This window comes from Gekko japonicus, unplaced genomic scaffold (genome assembly GCF_001447785.1).
Source record: "Gekko japonicus isolate JY-2015 unplaced genomic scaffold, Gekko_japonicus_V1.1 scaffold2861, whole genome shotgun sequence".
Taxonomy (NCBI): domain Eukaryota; kingdom Metazoa; phylum Chordata; class Lepidosauria; order Squamata; family Gekkonidae; genus Gekko; species Gekko japonicus.
The window spans coordinates 30,658-53,210 of record NW_015168130.1 but is presented as its reverse complement, the minus strand read 5'-3'; the positions used below and the strand labels follow the sequence as shown (position 1 = coordinate 53,210).

Here is a 22,553-nt window from a genome sequence, read left to right as displayed (position 1 = left end):
CACAGCTACACACCTGAATCTATCTTGTTCCTGTCAGTTTAACTCATTATCTGTCAAATCCAGGCTTGCTTGGGTTTTCACTTGGCCCCAGATTCTATTGCTGGTTGAACCTTTCTAAATTCCCACTGGGAATCCTGGTGCAGTGGGAAATTGTGATAGGAAATTCTTTGAGGAAAAAGGAAGAATAAGGTAAATACTGACCTGTCGGCTTCATGTCTATAGCTGGAAAGGTTTTAGAACAAATCATCAGTCGGTCCTTGAGCATTTAAAAAGGATGGCGGTGATTATGAAGAGCCAGCATGGGTTTCTCAAGAACAAGTCATGTCAGACTAACCTTATCTCTTTTTTTCAAAAAGTTACTACCTTGTTGGATCAGGGGAATGCTGTAGACATAGTTTGATTTCAGTAAGACTTTTGATAAGGTTCCACTTTATATTCTTGTTGGCAAATTGATAAAATGTTGTTTGGATCCTATTACTGTTAGGTGGATCTGTAACTGGTTGACAGATCACACCCAAAGAGTGCTTATTAATAGCTCCTCATCCTCTTGGAGTGACAAGTGGAGTGCCTTAGGGATCTGTCCTCAGACCTGTTTTGTTCAACATCTTTATCAATGATTGGGATGAAGGAATAGAGGGAATACTTATTAAATTTGCAAATGAAACTAAATTGGGAGGGGTAGCAAATACAGTAGAAGGCAGAGTCAGGATACAAGATGATCTTGACAGGCTGGAAAACTGGGCTAAAACAAATAAAATGAATGTCAATGGGGATAAATGTAAATTCTGCATTTAGGTAGGAAAAATCAAATGCCTAATTATAGGATGGGGAAAACATGTCTTGGCAGTAGTATGTGCAAAAAGGATCTAGGGATCTTAGTAGATCATACACTGAACATGAGTCAGCTGTGTGATATGGTAGCTAAAAAGAAAATGAAGTGATGTTACCAGTTAACTCTCCTCTGGTTGGATCTCACTTAGAGTACTATGTTCAGTTTTGTGCACCACAATTTAAGGTAGATATAGATAAGCGGGAATGTGTCCAGAGGACAACAAACATGGTGAGGGGGTCTGGAGACCAGGTCCTATGAGGAAAGGCTGAAAGAGCAGGGTATGTTTAGCCTGAAGAGGAGATGACTGAGAGGTGATAAGATAACCATCTTCAAATACTCGGCTTTGTTGACCTTCGTTCATCTCTGACTCCTCTGGTATCTGTCACGGCAGGACCAGGGGGGGTGACACAAGCAAGCAAAAGTCCAGGAACAGTCCGAGGTCAAGCCGGGCAAATCAGGTAGCAAGGTTCAAGCAGGTTTAAATCACAGTCCAAAAGCAGGGTCAGACATACCAAAGTTTCAAGTCCATAAATCACAACAATACCAGAGGAGTCAGAGATGAACGCAGGGTCAACAAAGCCAAAGGTCAAAAGCTGAGGATCAAGCCGAGAAGAATTCCACAAGGTCTGGAGCAGAGATGCAAGGAGTCAGGTCCTGACAAACAACATTTGCCAGCACAAATGACTGCTGGCAACAGACTTGCAGATATACAGTGCTAGCTAATCAACTCATTAGCTAGCCGGGAGCAAGGTCAGGATCCTGTCAATAGTCAGGGCTGAGAGATCTTCTGGCACGCATGTGTGCATTCTGTCTTCGCTCTCTCAGCTGCTGTCTCCTTACATTCCAGAGCCTGGTTACAGGTGGGGGTGAGTCTGATGAACTACTGGGCTGCAGCAGAGACTGATCCCTTGCAGGTGTTCCCTGGGAGGCTCTATCCTCCTCACCACTTAGATAGCTTTCAGCTACAGGATCCAGTCTTTGCCTTTCTGCTGCAGTACTGTCCTCAGGAGCCTGTAAGTCCACAGGCTCCTGGCTGGCAGGTGCCTCCTCAGGGGCATCAGCAAGGGCAGGCATGGCATCAGCAGGGGCAGGCATGGCATCAGCAGGGGCAGGCATGACACTCAGTGGAACAGGCTTCCTCGGGAGGTGGTGGGCTCTCCTTCGGAGATTTTTAAACAGAGGCTAGATGGCCATCTGACAGCAATGCTGACTCTGTGAACTTAGGCAGATAATGAGAGGGAGAGCTAGAAGGGTTGCATCAGTGCTTAGTTCTCATGGCCCTTTCTTACACATCCAGGGAAATACTGATTGCCACTTTGGGGTCAGGAAGCAATTTTTCTCCAGGCCAGTTTGGCTAGGGATCCTGGAGGGTGATTCCCCCCCTTTCTGGGCATAGAGCAGGAGTCACTGGGGGTGGGGAGAGTTATTTGTGAATTTCCTGCATTGTGAAGGGGGTTGGACTAGATGACCCTGGAGATCCCTTCCAACTCTATGATTCTATGAGGCGGTGTCCTTCTTCAAAGAAACTGTCACAACTACATTAGTCAAGATGCTACTTCAAATGGAGCATTTCCTTCCTTTAAAGCTTATCTGTATAATCTATTGATCATGAAAAAGATTTGTAAACAAAGAAACTGAAATAAGTTGTGTAGACCATTGAGAAAAGAGCACCATCTAGTGGTATTTTCTGTTCCACCCTCTATAGCAGGATATCCTTCTAGTTTGTGCAAGTTTGATTGACAGGGAGCAGTTTTTAAATTATGTTTTCAGCATATTACTGTTGAAGTGCCATATTAAAAATATTTTGGGGCAGTCTCTAATCTTCCATCTTCGATTTTTCTTATGCTCCATTCCTTTATGTAGCTTCTTCTTCCCCTGCTTTTTTCCCCATGAAGGGTCATATACTTGATGTACGCACAAAAGTAACACTGCATCAGATCCACCTAGAAATACATTATTTTCATTTTGGATGTTTTGTTGAAAACGTATTCTTATATAAATATACAAAAATTATTTTTAAAGGAAGATTTATTTAAAATATTTATACCCTACATTTCTCTCTGAAAACATCCTCAAAATAGCATGCTGGAAGCAATATAAAATTGCACAAATCAACCATCATACACTCCTTCCAGTTAAGAACCTAACAACATCAGCATATTAAAATATTGCCGAGGGTCTAGAAGAGTGGACATACTAATATATCCCAGAGGACATCTTCAGCAATGGACAAACAGGTAGCAAAGATAGGCACAGCCAAACTTCTCTTGGGAGGTGTCACGACTCAGGTGGGGTGTCACCTGATGCTGCCACCACTCTGGATTTAGGTTCTCTTGAGAAGGCCCAGAGTACCCTCTCAAGACCTTCAGACCTCCCTTTTGGGAGTGAGGACCAGGCAGAGTGAAACAAGGAAAGGGTTTATTTTATAGGAGGTCAAACAACAAGGTGCAGAATAATAACGGTAAGTGGGTGAAAATAAAATAAATCAAATGCCCTAATGCGTCTAAATATACTTTCCCTAGCTCACTATCTCAAGTGGCCTTACACTACTCACCCCTCCCTCAGGATGAGGGTCTCTCCTTTGCAGCATGTGTTCAAGGGGGATCTCAAGCTACTTCAGCATTTAAAAACTTTTAAAAACTTATTTGATCTCTTTTTTAAAAAGTTTTTAAATGCTAAAGTAGCATGAGTTTTCCTCATGAGATTTCAGCTGCCAGTTTAATTCTGAAGCTTGATGTAGGGGGAGAAGTGGGCAGGCAAGAAAAATAAGAACCAAGTTGGGGGCTGGAAGGAATGATGAAAGCAGGAAAGGGGAAAAGCTGATCCAGAGTTTGAATGGCTGGAATTTGAATTCCAAGTGCCTACTGCTAATTAATTCTTTATTCAGCAACAAATGGTTATGTAGCTTGATGCCAGCAGTGCAGTCTCTGAGCACTCTCCCAAGGTCAGGAACCCTTTCTCTCTCATTTTTTTAAATTAAGAATTATGTGCAATCTTTGCATAGATGTTCCTAAGAGGCATCATAGTGTACCAACTAGAGCATCAGACTAAAATCTGAGAGACCTAGTGTGACAGACAGGGTAGGTTCCACCTCTCACTAAGAGCGACCAGTGAGAGCTGATGGAATATTGGAGAGAGCCAGTTGGAAAACATCAGTTAAGAGAGTGGTTGGGAATTGGCAGCTGGGAGTTAGAGAGGGTAAACAGTATATGTGATTTAGTGAAGCTGAGGGAAAGATCAGCTGACTAAAAGCTAGCTGACTAAAAGAGTCATTTTGACACACAAAACCCAAGATACTGGAATAGGGAAACAGTTCAAGAGCTCCAGGGAAAAGAAACACTGTTACTCTACCTTACTTTCTTCAGCATTCCGTTCAAACTATAAATTAAAAAATAACTCCTTATTTGTTTAACCCTCTGGGCTTTGTGTGTCAGGGAGAGAAACACACACACACACACACATTAATATCTTGGTTTAGATTAGGGTTGCCAAGTGTGATTTTTGCCACAGCGGGGGACTCCCGGCTGGTGGCTGGAGTGCGTGTACGCGCGCAAAGCACGCACGCACTGCATCCACATCACCCGGAACTATAGAGTTTTCCCTCGGATGACCGTGGCTCTGCCCCCAGCGTGCCTCGCATGGTCGTGTCACTTCCGGGTGACGTGTACGTTGGGGTGGGGTTCCCCCCGGGGTTCGATCTGCTGGCGGTGGGGAACGGGCCTCTGGGGCGGGGTTTTTTTCGCCCCCCGGGGGGACTTGGCAAGACTAGTTTAGACAGATGATAGATAGATGAGAGAGGTAGGGGGATACGATTAAATGATGGCAGCATATGAATGGAACAGTGTTTGAGCCCCCAACCCCAATAACTCTGTGATGTGTTTGAGTGAGGGGCTGTTATTAAAGGGAGAGTGACTACCCTATCTGCAGATGTCTCTATGAGTAAGAGAGAGGACCTGAGAGATTAAATGGTTATGGTTCTCTGGAGATTTTTATAGAGACCTGAAGGGTAGTGGCAACAGCCTGACCTACTTGTAACCCTGAGCCTGACATAGAGAGGTGGTGGGGGCACTCTGTGTGAGTGGAGAAGGGGCCTCACATGTTCAGATCCTCACTCTGCCATGAAAGCTCACTGGGTGACCTTGGAGGAGGAGAAAACAATGTAAGCTACCTTAGGTCCCCCTATACCTTAGGAAAGCAAGGTATACATCTAAATAATATCTTCCACTAGTTGCACACTTGCTCCTTTTGGGGGAAAGTCGTGTCATGTAGATCCTTTGTCCAAACCGTCTGTGATCTGGCTTTAACATATCAGAAAATTAAAGAAAATTCTAATTATACTATTGAGAACTTTTGATATTTAAAAAAATCCTTAGAAAGAAATATAGGCCCCATTCACATGGAGAAGTTGCCATGCTAAAGACACGAATGTCAGGCGGATTTTAAGTGCGCGATCACACCGCAACATCTGGGAAGCGTAGCGCACCCGTGGCCAACCCGTGGTGTCCCGCTGAATACGCGCAGTAAAAAAGTACCTCGGAAAGTGCATTAGTATCCTGAAAACATGGGGCAGGGGCGGGCGTCTGATCACGGGAGCGCTAGTATCCTGTGGCATCCGATGTCCATCAATATCCCATCCCATCTGCAGAACTGTGCATGCGCACAAACTGTATACCTTTGCCATGGTCCAGTATTGCCATGTGATCGCCAGCTAACAGCCTACGCACAAAGACTTGGGGGACTGTGTGATCGGGCTACCACGCTTTATTTTGCTCCGGGGGAAACAGCCACACACCCCCACGTTATCTGGCCAATGTGACCAGGGCCATAAATGTTTTTGTATGAACAGAAAGACTTGATACCTGCCTGTACAGGATTTAGCCCCTCAAGCCAGTCCACGGGTGAGAGGTAATCCTGTACTTTTACAGTGCATTAAACAACAACCCAAGAGGTAGGCTAAACCTTCTCTGGTTTCAGAACAATATGCCACCAGAACCTCTACATTAGTTCCCCCCAACTTGAGATTAGAGGTTCAAACTCTCAGTTGGTATCTGGAACTTAACACATTAGCAACTCACTCAGAGATGCACACTTTTACTCTTACAAAGGCAGCTTAAATGGTGAGCAGAAGGCTACAAGATTTAGACTTGGAACTCAGGTACAACATCAGAGACCACTTAACAATCAGGAGGATCTTTATTCAGTACAGAGCGTAGCATAGACTACCAGAGTTTACAAAATAACAAACCTAAGGCGATTTGCCTTAACTGCACAGTAAAAGATACATATTTACCAAGTTCAGGAGCATCCAAACAGTCCAAGATTGTCCATTGTGATCATCCAAGTAGCACCAAGAGATTTTGAAGGGAAATCCCATCTTTGCACTCCATGTGCTTTAAGTCACAAAGCAGTCCTTTGTCTCTTCAAAGGACAGCATTTCCAGGTGCAATAAACAAGCAGCCAGAACAAGAGCAAGAAGCAAGAGACTCTCTCTCATTGGGATTGAACAATTATAGCCCAATTCCATTCATGATCAACTGTGGCCATGCAGCCAATCACGAGTGGACATAGGTGTGTCCAATTGTTGGTTGCTATAGCTGCAACACAGGAATGGCTAGAAGTTTGGAGACTCCTCCTGCAGTCAGGTGACCCAGCTTCTAGCTACTTCATTTAGTATGTGACTTGTCGCATGTGGGGCCAGAAAGTGTAGCCAAGAGGTGTGACGTTTGGCATGGAAGTGTGAAAGAATATGGGTTTATGGCATGGCTATTGAGGCCATTTGGCTTCAACAGGAAACAAGACACAGCATGTTATCAGAAAGACATCACAGGAGAAGGCATGGATTATAGAAAGCAGAAAGCAAAATTTCTATACACTGCCAGTTTGTTGAGTTTACTGATATAAAGCAGGGAAAGCGTCTGCTTTTGCGGAGCAGGGAAGAGGGATAGTTGCAACATTTTCAGACCAAAGCCAGGATTGAAATATAAATATTTTATTATGACTAAGGCACAAATAGGGACATTTACAAACATAATTGAGAGTTTTTAACAATAGTAAGAAAGTACTAAAATGTTTACACTTTAATTCTTTTTATATAATACAAAACATTAAGTTACAAAAGACTGCCAGTAAAAACATCCGATCTTTTTTTTAAAAAAAAACAACAACCCAGCCTGGTGCTAATGTAACCAACAAAAATTAAGGTCCCCGAGAAATTCCAACTCAGAATCAGAGCTTAGATCTCTGACCCCTCCTTGAGCAGGTTCAGGGAGTGTGCTGGAAGCAATCCAATCTACTGAAAACAAGTTTAAATTTTCTCTTGACATTTTCTTGTGAATGGTACCCAGAGACACAGAACAGATTTCCTGAGAAAGTTGGGCATCATCCTTCTGACATATACAAAAAATTAGTGCAAAGTTGAGAGTGGTAGTACCAGGTGCTCCAAAATGTAATGTAAATGTTTTAAAGTCTACAACTGTAATGTAATGCCCATGTTCGATGTGATTTTACAACTCTGAAGGCATAAAATGGCATCAAAATAAGGCATTTTCCTAAATAAGGATTTCTCGATAAATGTCACATCACTGCCTTCTAATCATGAAACAGTCAAAATCTCAAACTAACTTCTCCTCTAGTTTCCATTCGCCGATATGCAATTGTTTAGATAAACAGCTACAACAAAGTGCATAATTCTCAAGAACACAAAGACAATGTCACATTTACATATCTATCCGAGAGAGGTCGGTAGCTCATACAAACCATAAACTTTTATGTAACTATGAGCAACTGTATACCTCTACAATTAAACAAGCCTGCAAGGTAAAACATTTATTTTAAAAATAAACTGATATATGTACTAAATGTAAATTAAATGAATACAAAATTTATTCTCTGTTTGACTTAATTTTACATAAATTTTACATTCCCTTTTAAAAGAGCCTTGTGGCTCCTTAAAGAATAACAAATTTACTGTTACATAAAGCCTTTATAATCCAGAAACTGCTTCTTCACATGTTCTCATTCATGAAAGTTTATGCTACCACAATATTGCCAATAGCTCCAACAGGCTAACTTGACTATTGTTTCAGAATATAGTCTCAACTTTGTTTGAAAAGTGTTCCAGTAGTAGGATTTGAACTTCTGAATCTGTATAAGCTAAGGCTGCAGTTCCATCATTTTCTTTAAAATATTTTTTGTATTTGAGCAATTTCTCTAATTTTTGATGAAATGATCTAGAATGTTGATGAAATGATCTAAAAAAACAGCCAACATACAAATTCCAGAAAGGCACTTTAAAAAAGATAGGAAGATGGTCACAGGTTGACTAGTAGAACTGAGATTGTTTGTGGTAAATGTCTTGATTCTTCCAAAGGAATAATAAAGGAAAATAATAAAATGCTTTTTAAAGATTATTTGATACATTGCCCCTATTGTGTTCCTCAAAGGCCATGTAGACTTCTAGCAGGAAAAAAGGATAAATAAATACTTCCATAATGTTCCATATGAATGGTCTACCAGAACAATAAACCTCTAGGTAGGTACCTAAAGTTTGATGTGCTGTTCAGAAATTCCACAATAGTTCTCAGTCACAGGTCAGGTTATGGAGTGTAGCACAAGCTTTTTGAAGATTCTGCTCTCATTTCCTGTCTGCAAATTTCACATTGATGGAATCTGCCGGAGTCAATAGTCCATGGGTTTTGGCACGAACAGATTTAGTTTTGGGAGACATTTTTATTTCAAAATGTTGAAGTAGCTGGGAGGGGAAATGCAACCTCATTAGAATAAGTACATATATATAAATGGATAAGCCACAATAATATTCTCATTTCCTAGAATCTTTCCTAGTATCCTCTTTCTTGTAAAATCCAGTGACCACATTAGAACATAAGAACCTAAAAAGAACCCTGTTGGATCAGACCAAAGGTGCATCTAATCTAGCATCTTCTTTCCAATAATGGCAAAACAGATGTTTCCAGGAAACTCAAAAATAGGACATGAAAGCAACATCCCACATGTTTTAATCCCCAGCAACTGGTATTCAGAGGAATGCTGTCTCTGAATGTGAAGATTCAATTAGCTATGACAACTAATTGCCAGTGTTCCCTCTAAGCTGAGTTAGTGTGAGCTAGCTCACACTAACTCAGCTTAGAGGGAACATTGCTAATTGCCTGTTTGCAACATGATAGTAAGCAGCTTTCACTAAATAAAGTCATTAGGCCTCTACAACTGCATTCATCTCACTTGTTTTCATAACTTGATGTTGTTCAAGAAATATTTGGATTATTTCACTGTTGCTTGTCTGTTTTAACAGAGTTTGGTGTATAAGGATTTATGTCTATCTCCAGCTCATTACTAACTGGAAAGTGGCTGACAGGGTCTCCCAATACCTCCACAGTGCGGCTCTAACAAGGAGAAGTGCTGTGGTCATACATGCCAGCTGAAGTGGAGGGGAAGCGAGGCTATTCTCTCGGGAGTAATTTGACCCGCAGTTGCAAGATCACATCTCTCTTCATATCTGTGATAAGATGCAACTGCGGGTGAGTAGTTGTTGGGGGGGTTTGCCATTTGTTTTCCCATGCACATAAACGAGGAATTGCACCTCTGCACCAAGGGCCCCCTATGAGTATGCGATGATGCACATACTGCGAAGGGGGGGGGAATGATCAGACCATTCTGATAGCATGCATGTGTGCTTGCCTGATCAGACAGGGGAAAGTCCGTCCGTGGTCTGTCACAACCTGTTTACTACCGCATTTTCTCCGGTGTCTTTTTACTCCGCTTCTGCAGCGGGGCAGCACGGGTTGCTGACAAGTGTGGGACGCTTCCCAGATGTTGCTGTCTGATCACGCCCTTTAGATCTGTCAGGCATTCGCGCCTATGTCAGATCTACTGGCGTGTGTGATCACAAGTTCATAATTCCCCATGTCATTGCTGGCATGTGATAAAGCATTTAGGCTATATGAAGGGAGGTGAGATAGAGAACAAGGGAAGAATAGCAGCAAAGAGCAATAAGGAACCTTATGAATTCAGCAAAGTGAAGACTATGTGGAAAGTTGCTAAGCAAAATTATTGGAGCATGTGGTAACCATACTTTGTGAGTGGTAACTAACCTCATGCAGGGCTTAAACCATGGACCCCAGGCACACTATACTTTTCCCACAGTGCTAGGCCTATCTCTATAGTCTTTTGGTATATAGGAATACTAGAAAAATCAGGTCCAATGGAAGATTCCAAATGCTTTTTCCTGTGTGCACTATTGGATGGGTTAGAAGAATGCTCTGCAGTGTGTAAGTTGTAGTTCTGCCTATTTGTTTTAGAACAAATCATCAGTCAGTCAGTCCTTGAGCATTTACAAAGGATGGCTGTGATCATGAAGAGCCAACATGGGTTTCTCGTTAACAAGTCATGTCACACTAATCTTATCTCTTTTTCTGAGAGATAAAGATTAGATAAGACTGCTGAATCAGGGGAATGCTGTAGACATAGTTTATCTTGATTTCAGTAAGACTTTTGATAAGGTTCCTCTTAATATTCTTGTTGACAAGTTGGTAAAATATTGTTTGGATCCTATTACTGTTAGATGGATCTGTAACTGGTTGACAGATCGCACCCAAAGAGTGCTTGTTAATGGTTCCTCATCCTCTTGGAGAGGAGTGACAAATGGATCCGTCCTGGGACCTGTTTTGTTCAACATCTTTATCAATGATTGGGATGAAGGAATAGAGGGAATACTTATTAGATTTGCAGATTACACTAAATTGGGAGGGGTAGCAAATATGGTAGAAGGCAGAGTCAGGATACAGATGATCTTGACAGGCTGGAAAACCGGGCTAAAACAAATAAAATGAATGTCAATGGGGATAAATATAAAATTCTGCATTTAGGTAGGAAAAATCAAATGCCTATTTATAGGATGGGGGAGACTTGTCTTGGCAGTAGCATGTGTGAAAAGAATCTAGTGGCCCTAGTGGACCATACACCGAACATGTCAGCAGTGTAATGCGGTATCTAAAAAGGCAAATGCTATTTGGGGCTGTATCAACAGAAGTATAGTGACCAGTTCACGCAAAGTGATGGTACCAGTTTACTGTTCTCTGGTTAGACCTAACCTGGAGTATTGTGTTCAGTTTGGGGCATCCCGATTTAAGGAGGATATAGACAATCTGTAACATGTCCAGAGGAGGGCAACAAAGATGGTGAGGGGTCTAGAGACCAAGTCCTATGAGAAAAAGCTGAAGGAGTTTGGGTATGTTTAGCCTGGAGAGGAGACGACTGAGAGATGATATGATAACCATCTTCAAGTACTTGAAGGGCCATCATTATAGAGGGTGGTGCGGAGATGTTTTCTGTTGCCCCAAAGGTTGGACCAGAACCAATGGGTTGAAATTACATCAGAAGAGTTTTTTGCTAAACATTAGGAAGAACCTCCTGACAGTTAAAGTCGTTCCTCAGTGGAACAGGAGGTTCTTCCTAATGCTGATTGTGTGAACTTAGGCAGATCATGAGAAGGAGGTCAGGAAGGGAAGAAGGTCAGGAAGGGTTGCATCAGTGCTTAGTTCTCGTGGCCCTTTCTTACACGCCCAGAGAAATACTCATTGCCACTTCGGGGTCAGGCAACAATTTTTCTCCAGGCCAGTTTGGCCAGGGATCCTGGAGGTTTTTGCCATCTTCTCTGCATGGAGCAGGGGTCATTGGGGTGTGTGGGGGGGGAGGTATTTGTGAATTTCCCGCATTGTGCAGGGGGTTGTACTAGATCACCCTGGAGGTCCCTTCCAACTCTATGATTCTATTCCTTTGGTTTTACTTGCTGTTGTCCCAAAAGTGACTTTTGCTTTATTCCAAATTTCCCCTTTGTGGAAACTGAACCCTTCATTTTTATTTCCCATTGTAAGTCCTTTTCCTCAGTGGGAGATGACAAGAAGGGATTGGGGAGATGAGGATGGCTTCACGGAATGTTCTGCGTGTTCTTTTGTTGCTCTCTCAGACCGATTTCACACAAGAGCTGCGCCACTCGAGTGGGACATTGACCAATAGAAGCGGGGCAAAGGGAGGCGCGACCGTGGCGCAGCTCTTGTGTGAAATCGGTCCCAGTGTCTTTCTCCCCCTTGCCTCATAAGAATTTGTTCCTCGGGGCATTATAACCTGGTCCCTGGGACCCAACCACTATGTGAATGATGGGGTTTCTGTGGCTTTTCCTCTAAGACGTGAGCTATGGAAGTGCTGGGTGGTATGACTGTAGCAGTCACGACTCCTTCCCTTTATGCCCACCTGTCAAGAGGAAATGTGTTTACGGGTGGGGAGCTGAACTCCTGCCCCCCCCTTTCCAGATTTCCTAGGAGAAACGTAATCACCAGGCTACTACCTTGGGCACCACACAGAAAGTTGTTGTGCGGCCTTTCTCCTTTTCCTTGTTATGCTTTGTATGCAGATGGGGGGAAGTGCTGTCAGATAGGTGTGCTGATGGAAGTGTGCCTTATTTGGCTATTATACATGGCTGGCCTGGAGACATCGTCAGCATGCTACTCCGTGACTGGTGGGTGCAGGTAACATTTCCGGGGATTCTCCAGCTGCAGTTGCTATGCTCGCAGCATCTTGGAGTACGATCTTTTTTTGACCCACCCCCCCCCGTTAAGAGAGTATAGGATACTAACTAATTACAGTGGCACTCCACCGGTGTCAGAGATGGTTCAGATATACTGTCTGTCATTAATGCTGCTATATTTACAGGCCCTGATTCTGCAGAAACAATATAAATCCCAAGCTTTTCAAAAATGGGACTAGTCTAACCAGGAAACAGTCTTTGGTCCTTTCCGCACTAGACCTTAAATCCTGGTTCATCCCAGTCCCCGAACTTACATTCTACACTACACGCAAGTTCACCCCTATAGTTATATCGGGGTATTTTTGTTTCCACATTACACTGAGGTCACCCCAGTCTCGCCCCACTCTTGTCCCAGGATAGACGGATGCTGTTATAACCGGGGATAAATGCAAGGTATTGTGTCACGAGTTGAACTCTGATAAAAGCGGGTATGAGATCCAAGTACGGAAAGAACCAAAGAAGTTGGGGATCTCATGTTACCATGCAGGAGTTTTTCCAGATCTGGCCTCTCTCCTAGGTCATTTCTGCACTTTGATCTCATCCCTGGTTTTATCAGAGTTCAACTTGGGACACAATATCTTGCATTTATCCCAGGTTATAACAGCCTCTGTTTATCCCAGGACAAGTGTGGGGCAAAACTGGGGTGACCTCAGTGTAATGTGGAAAGAAAAAATACCCCGAGATAATTACAGGGGTGAACTCGCGTGTAGTGTAGAACGTACTTTTGGGGACAGGGTTGAACCAGGATTTAAGGTCTAGTGCGGAAAAGACCTTTTTTGAATCAAGGACGTAATTTGTACTTACAAAACAGAAGTTTACTAATAGCAAGAAGGTGAGTTCTAATAGTTATAACCCGTTTACCTGTATTAGTGCCAGGTGAATTTCCAGTTCAGCAATTCTCTTTCCTATGCAGCTCCGAATACCATAACCAAAGGGGATAGAACCAAAATTATCTACCCTGTCCATGTTGCTTTTCCTTAGCCATCGTTCAGGCTGGAACTCGTGTGCTAATGGAAAATTCTCTTCCTGGTATGATGTTGCATAATGACAGAGTGCTAGCTGGGTCTGATGAAACAAATATGTTATGGAACAATCTACCAAACCCAAACATGCACGTTAATTAACTACTTATAATTTTCAGAATATCAAAATATCTGACAAATATATTATCATACTATTTACATATAATTATTTTGCAGAATATCCACAAAAGTTACTGATGGAGATTAAAAGGCATTGGACAAATCAAGAAAAAATATAATAATTAAAAGGGGTACACTTTCAAGTTAAACAGATCCTGCACTAAATCAAGAAACACTGTACTGAAGTTTGATTACAGAATAAAAAAGAAAGAATATATTATTTCAAATGACTGGGATCAAGCCAGACTGATATTTCCCAGAATAACTATTTTTTCCCAGTCCAGGCTAATTCATATACCAAAAGAAAATCTGCAGCTTCATCTTTTCCTACTCTTTTCATGCAGCCATTTCATGCAGCTTACCCCTTTAGGTATCAAGTATCCTCCAACAATCAAATCTTTCTGGGTTACTCTGCCATTTCCTGGTAACACTGGAAATAACCTACAAAAATAGTCAATGAGATATTCAGTGCCTCTAATGTTACATTTCTGTAGATTTCCTTCAAGGCATTAGTGAGCATGATAAAGGGGTGACCTTTCAAAGAGTCTTAAAATCTTTAGCCAAAGTCCCCTTAAGGAAACTTGTCAGTCATTTATGAGAAGACAGCAGCTAATACTGGCTAAAGTAGTGTAAACAAAGGATGGAAGTCACCAGGGTCTTCCACCCCACTCACAATCTGTGTCCAGACACTGCCATTTAACTTCTTCATAAATCATCATGTAAAAAATAAACAATGAGGTCCGGATCGGTATAGCCCGGGCAAGCCTGACCTCATCAGGTCTCGGAAGCTAAGGAGGGCTGACACTGGGAAGTATTTGGATAGGAAACCTCCAAAGAATACCAGGGCCAGGAGGCAGAGGCAGGCCATCAAACCACTTATTTTAATGTCCTCCACGCCCCAGTAGGAGTCGCCAGAGGTCACCATGACTGCTAGGCATGGGCACACAAAAATGGAGACCAGCTGAGCTCTGAGCAGGAGCAGGAGAGAGAGCTGTGAGAGAGGTGAGTGGGTTTCTTTTACTTGCTTTCAGCTGAGAGCCAGAAAGACAAGGCCCTAGGCTCTTTGTCTTTCCCGTAAAATAATTTGACTTCGATAACAAAAACCACGTAAATACCAAGGGTTTAAAAGGGGGATTATATTTATTTATTTTAAAAGAATTATGAAGCCAGAATGCCAGCAGGGGGTTGGGGGCTATCCAGTGTTTTGCACGGAGTGTCACATGTATGACTATCTGCCCACTGGGCAGAAATCTTGGGTGTGTCCACGGTGCAAGGAGCTCCTGGTTCTCAGGGAACGTGTGTGCTCCCTTGAGGCCAAGGTGGCTGACCTGGAGAAGCAGAGACAGTCAGCTAGGCACACAGAAAAGACTCTCGGGGACTTGTTAGCTACGTCCCACTCTGGATCTGGCAGCCCCGCTGCTGTCAGGGAGCATGAGGGTCTAGGGGAAACAGGGCACCATGCTGAGGATAAGGGGAATGTGCCCTCAGAAGGGACCTCTTCCCCAGCTGGTGAGCGGCTCTCCTTTTGCACCAAGGAACCATCCCTGAGCAGGGTGGGAGGGGGGCTCTTGGTAGTGGGTGATTCGATCCTTAGGCAGGTAGACAGCTGGGTGGCGAACCCGCGTACTGACCGTATGGTGACTTGCCTGCCTGGTGCGAAGGTAGCGGACATTACGCGTGTTTTAGATAGGCTGGTAGATAGTGCTGGGGAGGAGCCAGTGGTCGTGGTGCATGTCGGCACCAACGATGTGGGGAAATGCAGTCGTGAGGTCCTGGAGGAGAAATTTAGGCTGCTGGGCAGGAAACTTAGGTCCAGGACCTCCAAGGTAGCCTTCTCAGAAGTGTTACCTGTTCCACGCGCAGGGCCGGAGAGACAGGCAGAGATCAGGAGTCTCAATGCGTGGATGAGACGATGGTGTAGGGGGGAAGGGTTCAGGTTTGTTAGGCACTGGGATACTTTTTGGAACAAGAGGGAGCTGTACAGGCGAGACGGTCTCCACTTGTCCCGAGAAGGAACCAGGCTGCTGGCACTTAAAATCAAAAAGGTGGCAGAGCAGCTTTTAAACTGAATATTGGGGGAAAGCCGACAGGAGATGAAAAGTCTCTGGTTCGGGTTGGCTCATCTGAGAGAGGTGAGGGGGTACCGGTTGCTTTTCTACAGGGAGGTGGATTGAAATTGTCCACAGAGGCCATGGCTGGTGACATGGACTGCCGGACAACGACTCGAGATAGCAAGAGGAAGGATGCAGGCTTAACTTGTAAGGGAAATTACAGCTGTTTCTATACAAATGCTAGAAGTGTCCGAGGTAAAATCGGGGAGTTGGAGTGCTTGGTGTCGGAGGGAAAAATAGACATTGTGGGTATTTCTGAAACTTGGTGGGATGAGGAAAATCAGTGGGACACAGTGATTCCCGGTTATATATTATATCGGAAGGATAGGGGGGGAAGGGTTGGAGGTGGGGTAGCTCTGTATGTCAGAGAGGGTATAAAGTCTAGAAAGATTGAGAGGCTAAGTGAATTGGATTCGCTTCTGGAAGTTCTATGGGTTGAAATAGGGGGGCCAAAAGGAAACTTAACACTGGGAGTTTGTTATCGCCCACCAGATCAAAAGATAGAGGAGGATTATAAAATGATGAATGCCTTAAAGATAGCAACTAGACAAAAACACTGTGTAATAATAGGTGATTTTAACTACCCACACATTGATTGGGTCAATATGTGTTCTAGCCGGGAAAAAGAGATTGAGTTTCTAGACACTCTAAATGACTGTGCTATGGAGCAGATGGTCACGGAACCTACCAGGGGAGAGGCGATCCTTGATTTGGTCCTAAGTAACACTCAAGACCTGGTGAGAGATGTAAAAGTGATTGCACCGCTTGGAAACAGTGATCATAATGTTGTTGAGTTCATCATTTGTACAAATAGAGAATTGGCCAAAAAGACTCACACAACCATTTTTAACTTTAAAAGGGGTAATTTCTCTGATATGAGGGGACACGTGGGGAGGAAACTGAAAGGAAAAGTAGAAAGGGTCAAAACAATTGGGGAAGCTTGGGATCTATTTAAAACTACGATCCTAGAAGCTCAAAAAATATATATTCCGCAGGTTAGGAAAGGCACAAACAGGTATAGGAAAAAGCCTGCATGGTTAACAAACAGAGTAATGGAGGCTGTAAAAAGTAAAAAGAATTCCTTTAAGCAGTGGAAAGCTAGTCACAGTGAGGCTGATAAAACGGAACACAGGCTATGGCAAATAAAATGCAAGTCTGAGGTCAGGCAGGCAAAAAGGGAATATGAGGAGCATATAGCAAAAAACGTAAAAACCAACAATAAAACTTTCTTCAAATACATTAGAAACAGGAAACCAGCCAGGGAGGCAGTGGGGCCCTTGGACGACCAAGGGGTAAAAGGAGTATTGAAGGATGATAGGGAAATGGCTGAGAAGCTAAATGCATTTTTTGCCTCCGTCTTCACTGTGGAAGATGAGAAGTGCTTGCCCACTCCAGAACCACTGATTTCAGGAGGGGTGTTGAAAGACCTGAGTCAGATTGAGGTGACGAGAGAGGAGGTCCTAAAACTGATAGACAACTTAAAAACTGAAAAATCACCAGGCCCAGATGGCATACATCCGAGAGTTCTGAAAGAACTCAAATGTGAACTTGTAGATCTCCTGACAAAGATATGTAATCTTTCCTTAAAATCTGCCTCCATTCCTGAGGATTGGAAGGTAGCTAATGTCACTCCCATCTTTAAAAAGGGTTCCAGAGGAGATCCGGGAAATTACAGGCCAGTCAGTCTGACGTCGATACCGGGTAAATTGGTGGAAACCATTATTAAGGAAAGAATTAGTAGGCACATAGATGAACAAAACCTATTGAGGCAGACTCAGCACGGTTTCTGTAAGGGAAGATCTTGTCTCACTAACCTGTTAGTGTTCTTTGAGGGGGTGAACAAACATGTGGACAAGGGGGATCCAATAGATATTATTTACCTTGACTTCCAGAAAGCTTTTGATAAAGTTCCTCATCAAAGGCTCCTAAGTAAGCTCAAAAATCATGGGATAGAAGGACAAGTCCTTTTATGGATCAAAAACTGGCTAGTTCATAGAAAACAGAGAGTGAGTGTAGGTGGGCAATTTTCTCAGTGGAGGGTGGTAAGCAGTGGGGTACCGCAGGGATCAGTACTTGGTCCACTGCTTTTTAACTTGTTCATTAATGATTTGGAGATGGGAGTAAGCAGTGAAGTGGCTAAATTTGCGGATGATACAAAGTTGTTCAGGGTGGTGAAAACCAGTGAGGATTGTGAGGCACTCCAAGGGGATCTGTCAAGGATGGGCGAGTGGGCGTCAACATGGCAAATGGGGTTCAATGTGGCCAAGTGCAAGGTGATGCACATTGGAGCCAAAAATCCTAAATATAAATACACATTGATGGGGTCTGAACTGGCAGAGACTGAGCAAGAGAGAGATCTTGGAGTTGTAGTGGATAACTCACTGAAAATGTCGAGACAGTGTGTGACTGCAATAAAGAAGGCCAATGCTATGCTGGGGATTATTAGGAAGGGTATTGAAAACAGATCAGCCAATATAATAATGCCCCTATATAAATCAATGGTGAGACCTCATTTGGAATACTGTGTGCAGTTCTGGGCACCACACCTTAAAAAGGATATTATAGCTTTGGAAAAAGTGCAGAAAAGGGCAACTCGAATGATAAAAGGGTTGGAACACTTTCCCTATGAGGAAAGGTTAAAGCGCTTAGGGCTCTTTAGCTTGGAGAAAAGACGACTGAGGGGTGACATGATCGAGGTTTATAAGATTATGCATGGGAAAGAGCAGGTAAAGAAAGAGGTACTTTTCTCCCTTTCTCACAATACAAGAACTCGTGGGCACTCCATGAAACTGCAGAGCGGTCGGGTTAGAACGGATAAAAGGAAGTACTTCTTCACCCAAAGAGTGATTAACACATGGAATTCACTGCCACAGGAAGTGGTGGGTGCTACAAGAGGACGTCCTTCTTCACCCAAAGAGTGATTAACACATGGAATTCACTGCCACAGGAAGTGGTGGGTGCTACAAGCATGGATGGCTTCAAAAGGGAATTAGATAAGCATATGGAGCAGAGGTCCATCAGTGGCTATTAGCCACAAGGTATAGCTAGGGGCTCTGGGGCAAGTGATGCTCTGTCTTCTTGGTGCTTGGGGGGGGTCAACAGTGGGAGGGCTTCTAATGTCCTGGCCCCACTGCTGGCCCTCCTGATGGCACTGGTATTTCTGGCCACTGTGTGACACAGAGTGTTGGACTGGATGGGCCTTTGGCCTGATCCAACATTGGCGTCTCTTATGTTCTTATGTTCTTAAAAATACAACAGCAACAACAACAACAGTGAGGTAGCAGATAACATCCCCAAAAATTCTTAGCGTCATGTTTTTACTGATGGAAGAACCACAACTGGACATTGTTAATGTTTATAAAAATAAATGGACTTTGCAAAAGCAGCCATAGATAGATAGATAGATAGATAGATAGATAGATAGATAGATAGATATAAATATATATAGATATATGCTATTAAGTCACAGCCAATTTATGACAACCCCATAGGGTTTTCAAGGCAAGAAACTAATAGATATGGTTTGATATTAACTCTGCATTATGACCCTGGATGGTATCCCTTGATGGTCTCCCATCCATGTACTGAGCAGGGTTGGCTCTGCTTAGCTTCTGAGATCTGACAAGATCAAGCTAACTTGGGCTATCCAGGTCAGGGCTGTGCGAATAATACGTTGGGTGTGTGATGCTATATTTGGTACAATTCTCCCACAGGCGACAAGGTAATAAGGAAAAAGAGACAGAGACAGTGCCCCTTTCTGTTTACATGGCATTTTGTGGCCACATTGTTCATGAACACCTCCACAATTTACCTGTTGTACCTGGGGAGAAAGACATGGAGGGATCTGTAGACCACCAGAAGCTTCAGGTTGATGCTTGAAATGTGATGCTTGAAATGTGATGCTTGAAACTTAGGCTGCATCTACACAAAGATTTTTCATCTCCATGGCTTCCAAATGGCAGTGGGTGTTTTTGCTTTTTGCTTGTGTGTTTTTGAGCATCTGCATTACATCCTCTAATCATTCACTTTCCAGGCTTTCCCTGTCCTTGGTACGTGTTCTCAAATCTAGCTTGGTACAATCTTTCCAGAAAGAACCTAGTTCAAGCATATTAGCAAAACTATCTGGATTAGCGGTCACTGGCAACTACTGATTTTTTAAAAGCCCGAAAAAGGCCTCTAGTGGCACAGAGGGGAAAAGTGCAAGGAGAACAGTGGTTGATGGATGAAAGTGAGTACAAAATTCCTATGTGATGTTCCATATCCAGTGTGAATGCCTCCATTCACAGTGACAGGGCAATGGAGAATCTGCACCACATCGATGCAGCCATAGACACACACACACACAGTTTTTTCATCTTTCCTTTTTTTCTTAGTCTTCAAATTTCATACCTTTTCTATCCTCTTTTTTTTTAAATCAAAGATCATTTTCCTCTCTTTTTATTACCAAGGTTAAGTTATAGTGGTGTTTGCCACATTGTTTGCGTACCATTACATGTGTGTTTCAGGGAAAAGATTAACTTGCGGAGAGGATTTCTCTGAGAAGAGTGTTTCAGTCAATGCTGCGGTTGTGGTAGATGAAAAAGAACTGAGCAGAAGACTGTGACTTGTTTTCCATTGGGCAGGCACAGCCAAATTGCACCTCTGAGAAAGGGGATTTTTGCACCTAACACTGAGCTCTGGAAGTTTCCAAACTGAGGCTCTGTGGGTGCAAAGCCTATTAGTGTGGTGAACAAAGCCCACAAAAAATAATTTGAATCTGACTGGTATTGTGTTTCTCTCTCTCTCTCTCTCTCTCTCTCTCTCTCTCTCTCTCTCACTCTCACTCACTCACTCACTCACTCACTCACACGTAGGCAGAGTGGGTTAGCCTAATTTTTGGAAGCTAAGCAGGGTTGGTACCTGGAAGGGAGATCACCAAGGAAGACTCTGCATAGGGAGGCCACGGCAAACCCCCTCTGCTTCTCACTTGCCTTGAATGTCCCTTGCTGGGGTCACTGTGGCTGTGATCACACGCGCCAGATGATCCAACATAGGTGTGAATGCCCAAAGGCATTAACGGGTGCGATCAGACAGCAACATCTGGGAAGTGTCCTGCAGCTGTCGGCAACCCGTGCTGCTCCGCTGCAGAGGCGGAGTAAAAAGACACTGGAGAAAATCCGGTAGTAAACGGGTTGCAATGAGCCTGTCTGATCGCGCAAACACTCTTCTGAGTCATTGGGATGGTCTGATCAGGCCATCCCGGCTTGGTGCCGTTCCCCCCCCCTTTGCCGTATGCGCATCATCGCATACCCATAGGGGGCCCTCAGTGCGGAGGTGCAGTTCCTTGTTTATGTGCATGGGAAACAAACGGCAAAAAAACCCTGACTCTCCCGTAGTTGCATCTGATCACACAGTGACGGGTTGCGTCCGTAGCAACAAGGGCTGTGTGATCTCCCAACTGCGGGTCAAATTCCTCCGGAGGGAATAGCCTTCCTTCCCCTCCGCTTCAACTGGCACATGTGACCGCAACCTTAAAGTTGGCTGTCACCTCATGGCCCCTTACACACGCATATATATACATATGGATTTATTAATATATAAGAGAGAGGGACACAGAGGGACAGAGAAAGGGCTAACTTCAATCTACCCTATGCATATTTACTCAGAAATTACCTCAATAGGGCTTATGCTCAAAAATATGCTTGGAGCTTTAAATCTTATAACATAGCATGAAATTGTCAGCCAGTCCATATTATATTGTAAAAATCCCAATATAGAAGAGAAAGCTGTGCAAAAGAAGAAGAAAAAACTCTGATGGCTGCCTTTTAGCCTAAACATTGTACTGAGGAAGATGAAAAAGCATTTTATTGTCACGTTGGGGTTTCGTACCACTTACCTTAAGGTTTCTTTGAGAAGGGCTCTGATCATTGGCAGGTTAGGGATATCATTAGCATCAGGGACTTTATCTTTACCCAGTTTGCTGATTATCTCTTTATACACAGAATGCTGTACTTCTGGGTGCTTTGCTAATAGATATGTTGCCCAGGATAAAGTGAAGGAAGTCTAAGGTTGTATGGGGGGGGGGGGGGGGAGGAAAAGACAGCACTAGTGAAGTGAGAGTCCATAACAATATTTCTAAAGTAACATTTGTCATTTTCAACCAGTGTTTCATATACCACCTGAACAAAATAACGGAGATGAGCACCGCAACCCTAGAGTTGGATTCGACTGGCTTTCAAGCAAGGGAACCTTTACCTTTACCTTTACCTTTACTAGAACAAGATACATTAAACCTACAATCTTGAGCACATGTTCATTCACTTAATTCCACCTGATTTCCATCTGATTTCAAGCAAGCCTTAGAGCTTCAAGTATATGTTGCAGGGAAAGTGACTTCTATAAGGCCACCTACTGTTTGCCAAATTGCCTTAAATTCTAAATTAATATTGGGGAAGTTATGATTATCAATTGGCAATAGGCAAATTAGGGTTCACACCAGTTTATACAGAAGTCCCACCTTTACTGTAAGTACCAGAACAGACACAGAAACTATGACCGGCAGCATCCACGACACCCGCGCCCAGACCCCGCCGTTCAACAAGAACTAGGACAGCCCCAGCGTACCTCCAGGACTACATGTGTGGGTAGTTTGGACTATGGGGGGGAGGGGTGTAATGTACTCCGCCATGACCACGTGCACGACTGTTGGGCCATGCGGTCAGGCCAAACATCGGAGCTTCGCTCCTCTAAAGACAATAGCCAAGCGGATCCTAGCCCGCACCTATCAGAGGGCCAGGTCCACGGCCGAGAGCCTATGGGACTCTTGGCCACTGTAAATAGCCTATAGCGAAGTAGGGGGGGTGTTTTGGTGGTGGGGTTTAGGTGCAGAT

At 43.6% G+C, this 22,553-nt stretch overlaps 1 protein-coding gene across 1 annotated transcript in view; it reads right to left on the bottom strand.

The window, feature by feature from the left end:
* Positions 1–8,465: 8,465 nt before the first annotated feature.
* LOC107113561 (cytochrome P450 27C1) overlaps positions 8,466–22,553 on the bottom strand; it is a gene marked incomplete at its 5' end in the record, with an annotated part of 37,734 nt that continues 23,646 nt past the window's right edge. The window contains 4 exons of the mRNA XM_015414911.1: positions 8,466–8,582; positions 13,293–13,496; positions 13,936–14,014; positions 21,560–21,726. Of these exons, the coding sequence (XP_015270397.1) occupies positions 8,466–8,582; positions 13,293–13,496; positions 13,936–14,014; positions 21,560–21,726 (567 nt within the window). The remainder of the gene's footprint in view (positions 8,583–13,292; positions 13,497–13,935; positions 14,015–21,559; positions 21,727–22,553) is intronic.